Source organism: Schistocerca gregaria, chromosome 2 (assembly GCF_023897955.1).
Source record: "Schistocerca gregaria isolate iqSchGreg1 chromosome 2, iqSchGreg1.2, whole genome shotgun sequence".
In the NCBI taxonomy this organism is placed as follows: domain Eukaryota; kingdom Metazoa; phylum Arthropoda; class Insecta; order Orthoptera; family Acrididae; genus Schistocerca; species Schistocerca gregaria.
In genome coordinates, this window is record NC_064921.1 from 491,121,985 (window position 1) to 491,134,302 (window position 12,318).

Below are 12,318 nucleotides of genomic sequence, written 5' to 3' on the forward strand. Positions count from 1 at the left end.
CATTTTAGTTCTACAAGCAGAGCTCAAACAAGAAATTAACAATTAAATGCCGGCCGCAGTGGCCGTGCGGTTCTTGGCGCTTCAGTCCTGAACGCGTGAATGCTATGGTCGCAGGTTCGAATCCTGCCTCGGGCATGGATGTGTGTGATGTGCTTAGGTTAGTTAGGTTTAAGTAGTTCTAAGTTATAGGGGACTGATGACCTAAGATGTTAAGTCCATAGTGCTCAGATCCATTTGAACCATTTGAACAATTAAATGATTTCGATACAATCTAACAGAACTAAAATCCGGGAGACACAATAATAATCACAATACATGGCACTATAGATTTATAGTTTCTGTATAGATTTGTAGTTTCTGTACTTAACCACAGGACACTACTACAACTTTCAGACTTAATTAAGGTTAATCACCTAGACGCAGCTCAGCCTTGGTTCACCATTTCCTGTTACCGTCATCAAATAATAGCATCGCTCGTATTCAAATGTCGAACAATGCGTCGATTACTCCAACCGTCTTCTGTGAGACCGTCTAACAGCCCTTTCTCAAATGCTGACATGAGCATATGATGTTCTCGTGTCTGTGTGCGAAGCGTATTTACCGTCCAATTGAGTACACGGAATGAAATTCACAAGGATTTTATGTCCTGGTATCGAAATGTCTCTTGTTTACTACTCTTGCCGTCTGTGCGATGAAATTGCGCTTCAGCGTTACACATAATGCAAAGTTTTCCTGTCGGTGGCGATAAGCCACGTCTGTCAGTTCTTACAGTGATTCCAACCACCTCGGACATGTCGTCCACTATTTCCGTTTACTTAGATGTTCAGTGCTATTTATAGCTCGCGTTTTGTGTTTTCCTCCACGCTTGTCTATACACAGTGTTGAGACGCTGTTCCCCCGACAAATAGCTCACATGTTGAATTTTGATTCCTTCTTCTGGAGTTTCAGGTCACGGGATTTGTAGTCGGTTAGTATAGTTTGCAACAATTTGTGCCGAATGTGGCGGTTTTGCGGTGGTGTCACCCCTGTGCTGATGGAAAAGTGGCGAGGTAGGATATTGTTATGCGTGTGACGCTTTTCCTTTTCTTTCTATTGTAGTTTTAATTGGTGGCCATCATGGAGATGGCATTTTTGCAGTGCTAGTAGGAGCAGTTGCACCTCCAAGAACAGCAGCAGAAGCTGCAGCACGAGTAGATGCAGAAACTGCTCAAGCAGAATGCGGAGTAACTCTGCTCTCACACTCTGCTCTGAAGATGGGCCAAGTGCCTAGGGAGAAGCCTCCACTCCACCTTTGGCCGCCGCCTCCACAGAGCCCACAACAGCTCTTGCTCCGCATAAATAGGTTTACATGCCAGCAGGGCGACGGAGTTGGTCATGGCATATTTCTACCCGTAGACTAAATTGATACAGCGTACACACCGCCCTCACCATTTCCTTGGCCATCCTTTCACCCACAGAATAGGGTAGTGTGGCGTTGATCCCGCGACTCCCACTTGGGACTACACGGAATTGGAACCAGCCTTCCTTTTGCCGCTCACCTGTGGATTTGTTCTCATCCCCACTGATGCAGACGGACCATCCGTCACTCCAGCCTGCACCTTCTCCCGCCACTCCGTGACCTTTTCAGGGGTGACAGAATTAGCATTTCCGCCTGTGGACTTCGATGTGGACGCAGATATGGCGTAGGTTTCACTGCAGAATAGTGCAACACACTGCCACTGAAGGCACGCTCAAAGCGTTTTATAGGCAGGGTCACTGACCCAGGAGTTCACCTGTCGGCAGCGATAGACCGGCGCTGCGTTCTTAAGCTGATTTACACTTCCTTGGCTGGGGCGTTCACCTCGCACCGTGCTTTGTTTCTGGAGCTTGGTTGTTCAGTTCCTCGCGCTGGTCACGTTTTGTGTTTTTCTCCATGCTTATCTCTATGCATTGTTCAGACTCGTTGCATCCCCGGTAGATCGACTGGAATGTCGAGTTTCCTTTCCCTCTTCCGAGGTTCAGCTCCCCAGATATGTAGTCGAGCCAGCTCCAGCTAGCACAGTTTACATTTGTGCCGACAGTGACGGTTCATGGCGTTTTCACGCCCTGTGAAGATACAAAATACACGATCCACAGACAAGTTGAGCACACGACTTCACTCCCTGAGGTAACAAACAACTTCGGTGACAGGAAGAGTATCTGACCACAAAAGTAAAACAGACGTCAAATTGCCAAAGTTTGAGTACAGCAGAGCCCATAATAGTATAGATTAACGCTGTCTAAAATAAGAAGAAGGGAGAAAATTCTCCTGAATACTATTAAGTCAGCATATTCTTACTTCGTCACACTAACCTGTGCTGTAACCTTCTTTTGCTGTGGCAGGTTCAGCACGTGGGAGGTGAGGCTTGGACTCACCAGTCTCAGCATTATTGAGCCCAGCCGCGTGACCATCGTCACCAGGTCGGCTTCGGTGCACTCCGAATTCAACCCCAGCACCCTCTACAATGACATCGCCGTCGTCTTCCTGGGTACCAACGTCCCAATCAACAGTAAGTCTCACACATATGTGGATACATTATCATATAGACAAATAGTTTCCCACACTATCTAAAAATTTACCACTGTATACACTGTATGAATAGAATAGTCGTTGCGGACTGGAAAAGGAAGAGAAGGAAAAGTAGTAGGTGAATGTCGACTGGGGTAAGGAGTGAAAGAGGAAGCCGCCTGGTAGAATTTTGCGCAGAGCATAATTGAATCATAGCTAACACATGGTTTAAGAATCGTGAAAGAAGGATGTATACGTGGAAGAGACCTGTAGACACCGGAAGGGTTCAGACAGATTATGTAATGGTAAGACAGAGATTTAGGAAACAGGTTCTAAATTGTAAGACATTCCCAGGGACAGATGTGCATTCTGACCACAAGTTATTGGTCATCAACTGTTGATTAAAAATGAAGAAACTGCAAAAAGATAGGAATTCAAGGAGATCGGACCTAGATAAACTGAAAGAAGCAGAGGTTGTAAGGAGGTTCAGAGGAAGCATGAGGGATTGATCGACAAGAACAGGGGACAGGAATACAGCAAAAGAAGAATGGGTAGCTCTGAGAAATTAAATAGTGAAGGCAGCAGAGGATCAAGTAGGTAAAAAAACGAGAGCTAGTGGAAAACCTTCGGTAACAGAAGAGATATTGAATTTAATTGACGAAAGGAGCAAATATAAAAATTCAGTAAATGAACAGGCGAAAAGAAACACAAACGCCTCAAAAATGAGATCGACATGAAGTGCAAAATGGATATGCAGCAATGCTTAGAGGACAAATTTAAGAATGTGGGAGCATGTATCATAGGGATAAGGTAGATACCGCATACAGGAAAATTAAAGAGACCTTTCGAGAAAAGACCTGTAGTCAAATTGAATCGGGTGGTGCAGAGGGAATTAGATTAAGAAACGAAACACATTTAAAATAGTAGATGACTTTTGTTATTTGGGCAGCAAAATAATTGATGATGGTCGAAGTAGAGAGGATAAAAAACGTAGGCTGGCGATGGTAAGTGAAGCGTTTCCGAAGAGGAGAAATTTGTTAACATCGAGTACAGATTTAAGTGTGAGGAGGTCTTTTGTGCAAGTATTTGTATGGAGTGCACTCATGTATGGAAGTGAAAGATGGACGATAAAAATAGTGACTGCTACTGAAATTCACGAATCATGTCTGTACCAATACCTTCCCTATATCGCGATAATACAAACCGAGTTTCCCTTCTTTGAAGTTTTCTGATGTCATCCGTCAGTCCCACCTGATGCGGATCCCACACATCACAGCATACTCCAGAATAAGACGGACAAGCATGGTGTAAACAGTCTCTTTATTAGGCCTGTTGCACCTTCCAAGTGTTCTGCCATTGAATCGCAATCTTTGGTTTGCTCTACCCACAACATTATCTATGTGATCGTTCCAATTTAGGTTATTGGTAATTGTAGTCCGTAAGAATTTAACTGAATTTACAGGCTTCAGATTTGTGTGGCTTATTGCGTAATCGTATTTTAGCTGATTTCTTTCAGTACTCTTCGCACCATACAAATATATTATCTAAATCGCTTTGGTCATCTGATGACTTTACAAGACGGTAAATGATAGCATCATCTGCAAACAATCTTAGACAGCTACTCTGATTGTTTCCTATATCGTTAAAATAGATCAGGAACAATAGAGGGCCTATAACACTTCCTTGATGAAAGCCGGATATTACATCTGTTTTACTCGATGACTTTCCATCTATTACTACAGGAAACCACGGATCCAGTCGTACAAGAGGCATTATTCCATAGGCACGCAGTTTGGTTAGAAGTGCTTGTGAGGAACGGTGATGGAAGCCATCTGGAAATCTAAAAATATGGAATCAATTTGACGTCGCCTGTTGATAGCACTCATTACTTCATGAGTATGAAGAGCTAGTTGTGTTTCACAAGAACGATATTTTCTGAATCCGTGCTTTGTGTCAGTAAATCGTTTTCTTCCAGCTACTTCACAATGTTCCAACAAAGTATATGTACCAAAACTCTACTGCGAATCGACTTTAATGATATGGTCCTGTAGTTCAGTGGATTATTCCTACTTCCCTTTTTTCGTATTGGTGTGACTTGAGCAATTTTCCAGTCATTAGATACGGATTTTTCTGTGAGCCAGTGGTTGTATATAGTTTCCAAATATGGAGCTATTGCATCAGCATACTCTGAAAGGAACCTGACTGGTATACAATTTGGACCGGAGGCCTTGGCTTTATTAAGTGATTTAAGCTGTTTTTCTACACCGAGGATATCCACTTCTATGTTTCTCATCTTGATTGTAATCTTTGGACTGAGGACCACAAAAGCAACAATAAATATAACGTTCGAGAAACTTTAATGCATTCCAGTCGTAAAATCTCCGGTTACAGATCTGAAGAAGCTATTGGCGGTACTTTTACTTCACTAATGGCATCAAAGAACGTTGATTAGTGCACACATCTTTCAGCGAGCAAATTTCTCATATGGAGGCAATGGACGAGCAAGTTCCTCCTATGGAGATAATGGCCTGGGATTCGGGAGAAGCAAGGATCTAATCTAAATCCTTAAATCATTAAACGCTAACTTGGGACTGTTATGAATCACTGACAAAGCCAATGCAGGTTTTCTGACATATCGGAGCTTGCGTTCCAACTAACGTCATCATACGAGGAGGGATTTGGAAGGGGGGGGTGGATTCGAGGGTTGGGGGCGGGGGTTGAATAGTGAATCTTTGCAAATTAACACATTAGGACGTAACTTCACATCCTGGACTGTATGACATTGCCAAAATAACGCCTTATGCGCTAATTGTATTTCACTGGAAAAAGGGATATATATGGGGTGTTAAAAACATTTTGAAAGGTGGATATATGGGGTGTTAAAAACATTTTGAAATGTGATGTATGAACGACAACAAGACACAAGGTCCACTAAATACGGGCTCCAAAATGCGTACCTTAATAGCTATGACCATTTGCTTTTCTTCGCTTGTGTGAAACACATCTATTGTATTGCAAGCTCTTTGTTACTACGAATAATGTATAGAACGCAGTGGACAAATGAGGACACACTCAATTGTTGCTGTCCGTGGATACAGCGTACAGTAAACATTTGTTAGTTTCGTTACTGTAAATGGTTTTCAGAGTTCTGGGTAAGTGCAGAGCATACATTAGTTCTGCTGGAAACACGCTGTGTTGCGATTAGACTGTCAAATACTTTTATTAAATTGCAGTTTTACCTTTAATTTTCTTTTCCATGATTCTGAGTATTATCATACGGGACGACTTACGTTTCGGTGATAAAACCTGAGGATGTGTTAGATGACGATCAGTTTGGGTTTAGGAAAGATAAAGGCATCAGAGAGGCAGTTCTGACGTTGCAGTTGATCATGAAAGCAAGACTAAAGAAAACTCAAGAAACGTTCAAAGCATTTGTCGGTCTGTAAAAAGCTTTCAAAAGTGTCAAATGGGGCAAGATGTTCGAAATTCTGAGAAACATAGGGTTATGTACAACAGCCTAGAATGAATAATAAGAATTGACGACCAAGAACGAAGTGCTCGCATTGAAAACGTGTCACAGGGATGTAGTCTTTTTCCCCTACTGTTCAATCTATACATCGAAGAATCAGTGCTGGAAATGAAAAAAAGGTTCAGGAGTGGAAATGAAATTCAAGGTGAAAGGATATCAGTGATACGATTCGCTGATGACATTGTAACCCTGAGTGAAAGTGAAGAAGAATTACATGATCTGCTGAATGGAATGACAGTCTAATCAGTACAGAATATGGATTGCGAGTAAATCGAAGAAAGACGAAGGTAGTGAAAAGTAGATAAATAAGAACTGCAAGAAACTTAACGTGAGGATTGAAGGTCACGAAGTAGATGAGGTAAAGGAATTCTGCTACCTAGGCAGCAAAACGGCCCATGACGGACGGAGCAAGGAGAACATCAAAGCAGATTTACAATGGCGAAAAGAGAATTCCTGGCCAACATAAGTCTGATAGTATCTACCATTAGCCTTACTTTTAGCAAGAAATTTGTGAGAAAGTACATTTGGAGCAGAACATTGTGTGGTAGTGAAACATGGGCTGTAGGAAAACTGGAACAGAAGAAAATCGAAGCATTTTAGATGTGATGATACCGACGAATGGCGGTAATTAGTTTGACTGATGAAATGAGGAATGAAGAGATTCTGCGCAGAATCGGAGAGAAAAGGAATATGTGGAAAACACTGACAAGGAGAAGGGGTAGGATGATAGTAAATTTGTTAAGACATCGGGGAATGACTTCCATGGTACTAGAGGAAGCTGTAGAGGGCAAAAACTGTAGACGAAGACAGATATTGGAAACATGCAGCAAATAATTGAGAACGTAGGTTGCAGGTGCTACGCTGAGATGAATAGTTTGGGACAGGAGAGGAATTCGTGGCGGGCAGCATCAAAGAAAGCATGTCTAAGAAAAAGAAAAAAGTTTCATTTTCGCACTTGCCATCAGAATGTAAGCTAATTACTACACACAGGGAATGGCAGACACAATGCTTTGTTATGGTCTGGCAAATAGAAGCAACTGTTCAGTTCATGTGCTGTACACTGAAAAATGTACAGAGTAGTCAGATGTTATATACTACCAAACAGCTTGACAGCTTACACCCTCAATAGCACGTACAGAAATAATTTTCCAAGTGAGGTAATGTTTTAAATGGTGCGAAAATAGATCTGTGACCAAGTGCTTGAAACGGAAAGTAACTGCTAAACTGAACTTTTACGAATAAAACAAAAAAATTCAAATTCAAATAAAAAATGCGTTTCTCTGTTGAAATGTGATTTCACACTTTACATAGTATGCCCTGAATGAGTGTCGGTAAATAAAAATGTAACTAGTTATGGGCATTTTAGAAAGGACAAGACCTTTTCTATGAAGAGTATGATGACAAATTCATATCATGAAACTGAGGGGGCCGAAATTGTTTTTAGTGTTAACAGAATTCCGTGTTAAGTGGTGTTCGCAGAGAAGTCCAATAATGCCGTAGTTTCGATCTCGTCAAATTTTGTTAGAGAATTTGATCTCCTGCTGACATTTCTCTTGTGCGTAAAAACTGAAGACCGGAAGTCCATACGCAATATGTTTTCGTTTTGTCGGAAAAAAATCTATTGTACTTTGCAGTGTCTTTTCAAACAAAAAATTTTCAACAAACTATTTGATATCGACCAGCATTTTATTCATGTCACCATTCGAATTAGCATTTAAATAGCTGCAAGTGTTTTGAATAATGTTCCGCAATTTTATGTACTGAGGACAGAAACTGCAGTGTTTATTCAATCGTCATATTCGTCATCGTTCGTTTAAAATCCTGTTTGGTGCACTGCCGCGTCGTCGTATAAAATACTTAAAGAATACTAAAATAAGAGTTGTTTTGGTGGTATTGTAGCGATCTTTCTTAGGGCGTATAATGATTTAGCTGAGCGGTGGGTCTTTCAATGTGTTGCAATTTCTGAAGATGCCATGAGACTGCCGAGGTCAAACTTCTTACCTTTTGTCGGTTCTAATGTAACGCTGGTTAGTGTTAGGAGTGAGAGGGCTGGGGATGTACGCATGACTAGCGTCGTATTTCCGCGACTAACAGTAGGAAAACAAGGTCCTCATTGACTGCAACAAATTCGCCCGGTAAAATAAGTATCGTATGGCATTTTTAGTTGTGACATCCCAGGGGGTGGGTAGAGCCGTTGTCGGCGCACTTTAGCCCCTTCTCTTGCGGAAATGTTGGGGGTGTGTTGTTGTGTATTTATAGCGTATAGGTGAGTGTAATAGTGATAGTGTGTAACCGTTCGATAAAGTAAAAACTTTCCCAAACCTTTCATTAAATGCCACTGGCGTCACTAATTTCTATACAGATCGCAACGTACGTAATCGCAACATACGTAATACATCTAAAAGACCGGCGACAAATCCCCGTGTGCTTCGATTTTCTACGATTGCAAGTAAGTTCTTTTGGTAGTGACATTTCAAGCTTTGAATGATACGTTGTTCTCACGGTTGCAATACATTTGTGGTGTTCGTAGGGAAATTTGTATGCTTTATTGATTTTAATATTGCGGGGTTGCGGAAAATTATCAAAAATAATTACGCTTAATGATTTTCTGATAGACGGAATTTGAGAATCCAGTAGGCGAACACATCAGTCAGCAGCCACGTTTATTTCGTAGCCGTACATTTTTAAAACATAGTGGCTTTAAACTCGTCCCGATGATAAATAAGGATCGCTTATGAGATCCATCTGACATCTATCCTACCAATGGCGTTCATCTTTTCTTAGAGGTTATCATCCCTGAAAACAATTGACCCCTAAGCGATACAGTTTTATTGGGTGTGCAGGCCCAAATTAACGTAGCTTCGTTGGTGCTGAAAGCATCTGCTGCGTCATATCTGTAGTCGTAATCGATAAACCTTGGTTAGCTTCACACCAAACATTTTTTAACTCTATGCTGTTCGTTTTCATGTACGTTATAACCAACCTTTATTTGTAGAAAATTCGATATCCATTTGTTTTTCTCCAGTTCAACAGTTTTTCCACGCAAAAAGTTCCTGGTACGGAAGCATTCTGGGACCTAGCTCATTTGAACCAACAAGCAACGCAATATGCACTTCATACATGTCTCAGACTCGAAGTTGCGCGCTCAAAAATTGCTGTAATTTGATCTCTATTTTTATTAACGTCGACAATGTACAGTCAGAAAATCAATCTCTTCACTCATTTGCTTTTTCTATTTCCTTTGTAAAATTGCATAAATCACAAATGATGACTTTACTTATATTTTATTCCGACCGGTTTTGGGAAAAAAACATGTTCATGGTCGTCGAAAATTTTATCTGTAGTCAGCCACTCATATTAAAACGGCAGATTAATTTGTCGACGACCGTAAACGTAGTTTATGTCCGAAACCGGTCGGAACAAAATATAAATAAAGTCAACATTTGTGTGTCATGCATTTTATAAAGTTTTTAAAAGCTGAGAACTGCCTTAACGAGACGTTTTCGATTGCCGTTTTTTATCAAGTGCCTTAAGCAGTCCCGTCTTTATTTTAAGCGAAATATCAATTTATTTCGTCCCGATTTATTTGGTACTGCACGCAGAAAATAAATTTACAGTGCCTGCATCCAAAAACAGAAAGCACAAACGATTTCAAAATCCAGTGATTTCGACTCATAATTTATCGACATAAACACAGTAATAGCGAATTTGAAATCAGAGTGAAATGTTTTGGTAATGGCAGTACCCAACGACAAGCGATAACAGCAAAAACAGATGCGATCATTGTTTACTTTATTCAGCCTTATGAAAAGAAAAGGGCAATCTGGGTCTCACGATTGCAGCATATCACAAAAATTTACCTTTTAGAGTTAAAAGAATGTGTGAAATTATTTCGTACTTTGTCGTCAACGTAGTATTAGTTTACGCCAACTAAACTGATTTTCCGGGGTCAGCATTTTCGCATCATTGTATTTTAACTCTTCAAAGACAGGCCCACTACTGTGAAATGCAGGTGATCTTATTTACAGTCTTAGTCACAACACTACCAGAGCCGCCGTGTGCTATTAATGGCGCTATCTTAAATCTACAGGGCGTTTCAAAAAGATACGGCCAAACTTTCAGGAAACATTCCTCATACACAAATAAAGGAAAAATATTATGTGGACATGTGTCCGGAAACGGTTAATTTCCACGTTAGAGCTCATTTTAGTTTCGTCAGTATGTACTGTACTTCCTCGATTCACGGCCATGATTTCATACGGGATACTCTACCTGTGCTGCTACAACAAGTGCCTTTACAAGTACGACACAACACGTGGTTCATGCACCATGGAGCTCCTGCACATTTCAGTCGAAGTGTTCGTACGCTTCTCAACAACAGATTCGGTGACCGATGGTTTGGTAGAAGCGGACCAATTCCATGGCCTCCACGCTCTCCTGTCCTCAACCCTCTTCACTTTCATTTATGGGGGGGGGGGGCATTTCAAAGTTCTTGTCTACGCAACCCCGGTACCAAATGAAGAGACTCTTCGTGCTCGTATTGTGGACGGCTGTGATACAATACGCCATACTCCAGGGCTGCATCAGCGCATCAGGTATTCCATGCGACGGAGGGTGGATGCATGTATCCTCGCTAACGGAGGACATTTTGAACATTTCCTGTAACAAAATGTTTGAAGTCACGCTGGTACGTTCTGTTGCTGTGTGTTTCCATTCTTTGATTAATGTGATTTGAAGATAAGTAATAAAATGAGCTCTAACATCGAAAGTAAGCGTTTCCGGACACATGTCCACATAACATATTTTCTTTCTTTGTGTGTGAGGAAGGTTTCTTGAAAGTTTGGCCGTACCTTCTTGTAACACCCTGTATAGCGGTAAATTTTATTGTTGTGAGCCTGTTGCTGGATAATGCAAACTCTGCCTGACGACAAAACGTGGATTAAATAAACATCAAGTGGCTCATGTCTGAGAGACAATCACAAACGTAATTGGTGCTCAGTTGACTGCAGACAGATACATATTTCAAGCGTGACATCTTACAGAAAATAGTTACTGCCGTGGACAGGAAAGAGAAGAGAAGGCTATTTGAATTTACCCAGCAGTCAGGCAGTCACTTAGTCGGGCAGTTCTCGATTCCACCTCGATTATATGAAAACCTTTGTTTTTTTTTTTTTGGATTTAGAGGGAGTTCTCAGCCAAATCGATGGGGCACCGCCTCCGTGCCTTTCGTTCCCAAGCCCGATAAGCTCCGACATGTCTGTTTCTCTCACTTGGAGCGCTGCTCTCAAGTTTGTACCTCACGTGCTGCTAGTGTCCTCTAGTTGCGTTAGCATCACCCACCACCTTCTGTTGTGCAAATAAATTCCTCCTTTGCTGTTTCTAATCTTTAGAATTAGTCTTCGGTGTAGTAGTTAGTATGATCGCAAATAAATAATACCAATAAGACCCCTGAATTCCATTAGTCTCCGAATGCAAGTATACTGTCGAGCTATAAAATCCGCGTCTCTCGTAGATGCCCTGTGATAATATTTAGAGCTGATCCAAAGCATCAACCTGCCTTCACTTGGAATTTGTCTTACTGCATACGCTGGGAAATTGCAGACTGACCCTAAACCCCCTGCCTTCCCTCTATCCTGTGTCAGGACACGACAATTATAAATGAAATAACGCATTACACTGATGTGATATTCTATACTACTTATCACACTGTCTGACGAAAAACGTGAAGCACCCAGAAGGAGAGCGGCAAACGAAATGAAACTTCACGGATCGAGAGAGTATGTGACGGTATTTCGGTGATTACAAAATAGTCAAAAAGTACGATGCTACGTAAGAGTATGACGCTGCACCCACCCTGGCTTGGTTGCACGCACTCATTCATTTGGGAAGCCATTGTATCCGCCCCTGGGGTACGCTGATCCATAATTTATGTACACTATGTGATCAAAAGTATCCGGGCACCTGGCTGAAAATGACTTCGTGGCGTCTTCCATAGGTAATACTGGAATCCAATATGGTGTTGACCCACCCGCAGCCTTGATGACAGCTTCCATTCTCGCAGGCATACGTTCAGTCAGGTGCTGGAAGGTATCTTGGAGAATGGCAGCCCATTCTTCACGGAGTGCTGCACTGACTAGAGGTATCGATGTCGGTGGGTGTGGCCTGGCATGAAGTCGGTGTTCCAAAACACCTCAAAGGTGTTCTATAGAACTCAGGTCGGGACTCTGTGCAGGCCACTCCATTACAGGGATGTTATTGTCGT

The 12,318-nt window shown here is 41.6% G+C and overlaps 1 protein-coding gene across 1 annotated transcript in view; it reads left to right on the forward strand.

Annotated features, from left to right (window-relative positions):
- The window catches only part of LOC126327933 (brachyurin-like), a 54,204-nt gene that overhangs the window by 9,090 nt on the left and 32,796 nt on the right, over positions 1–12,318 (forward strand). The window contains exon 4 of the mRNA XM_049995931.1: positions 2,362–2,528. Within this exon, the coding sequence (XP_049851888.1) occupies positions 2,362–2,528 (167 nt within the window). The remainder of the gene's footprint in view (positions 1–2,361; positions 2,529–12,318) is intronic.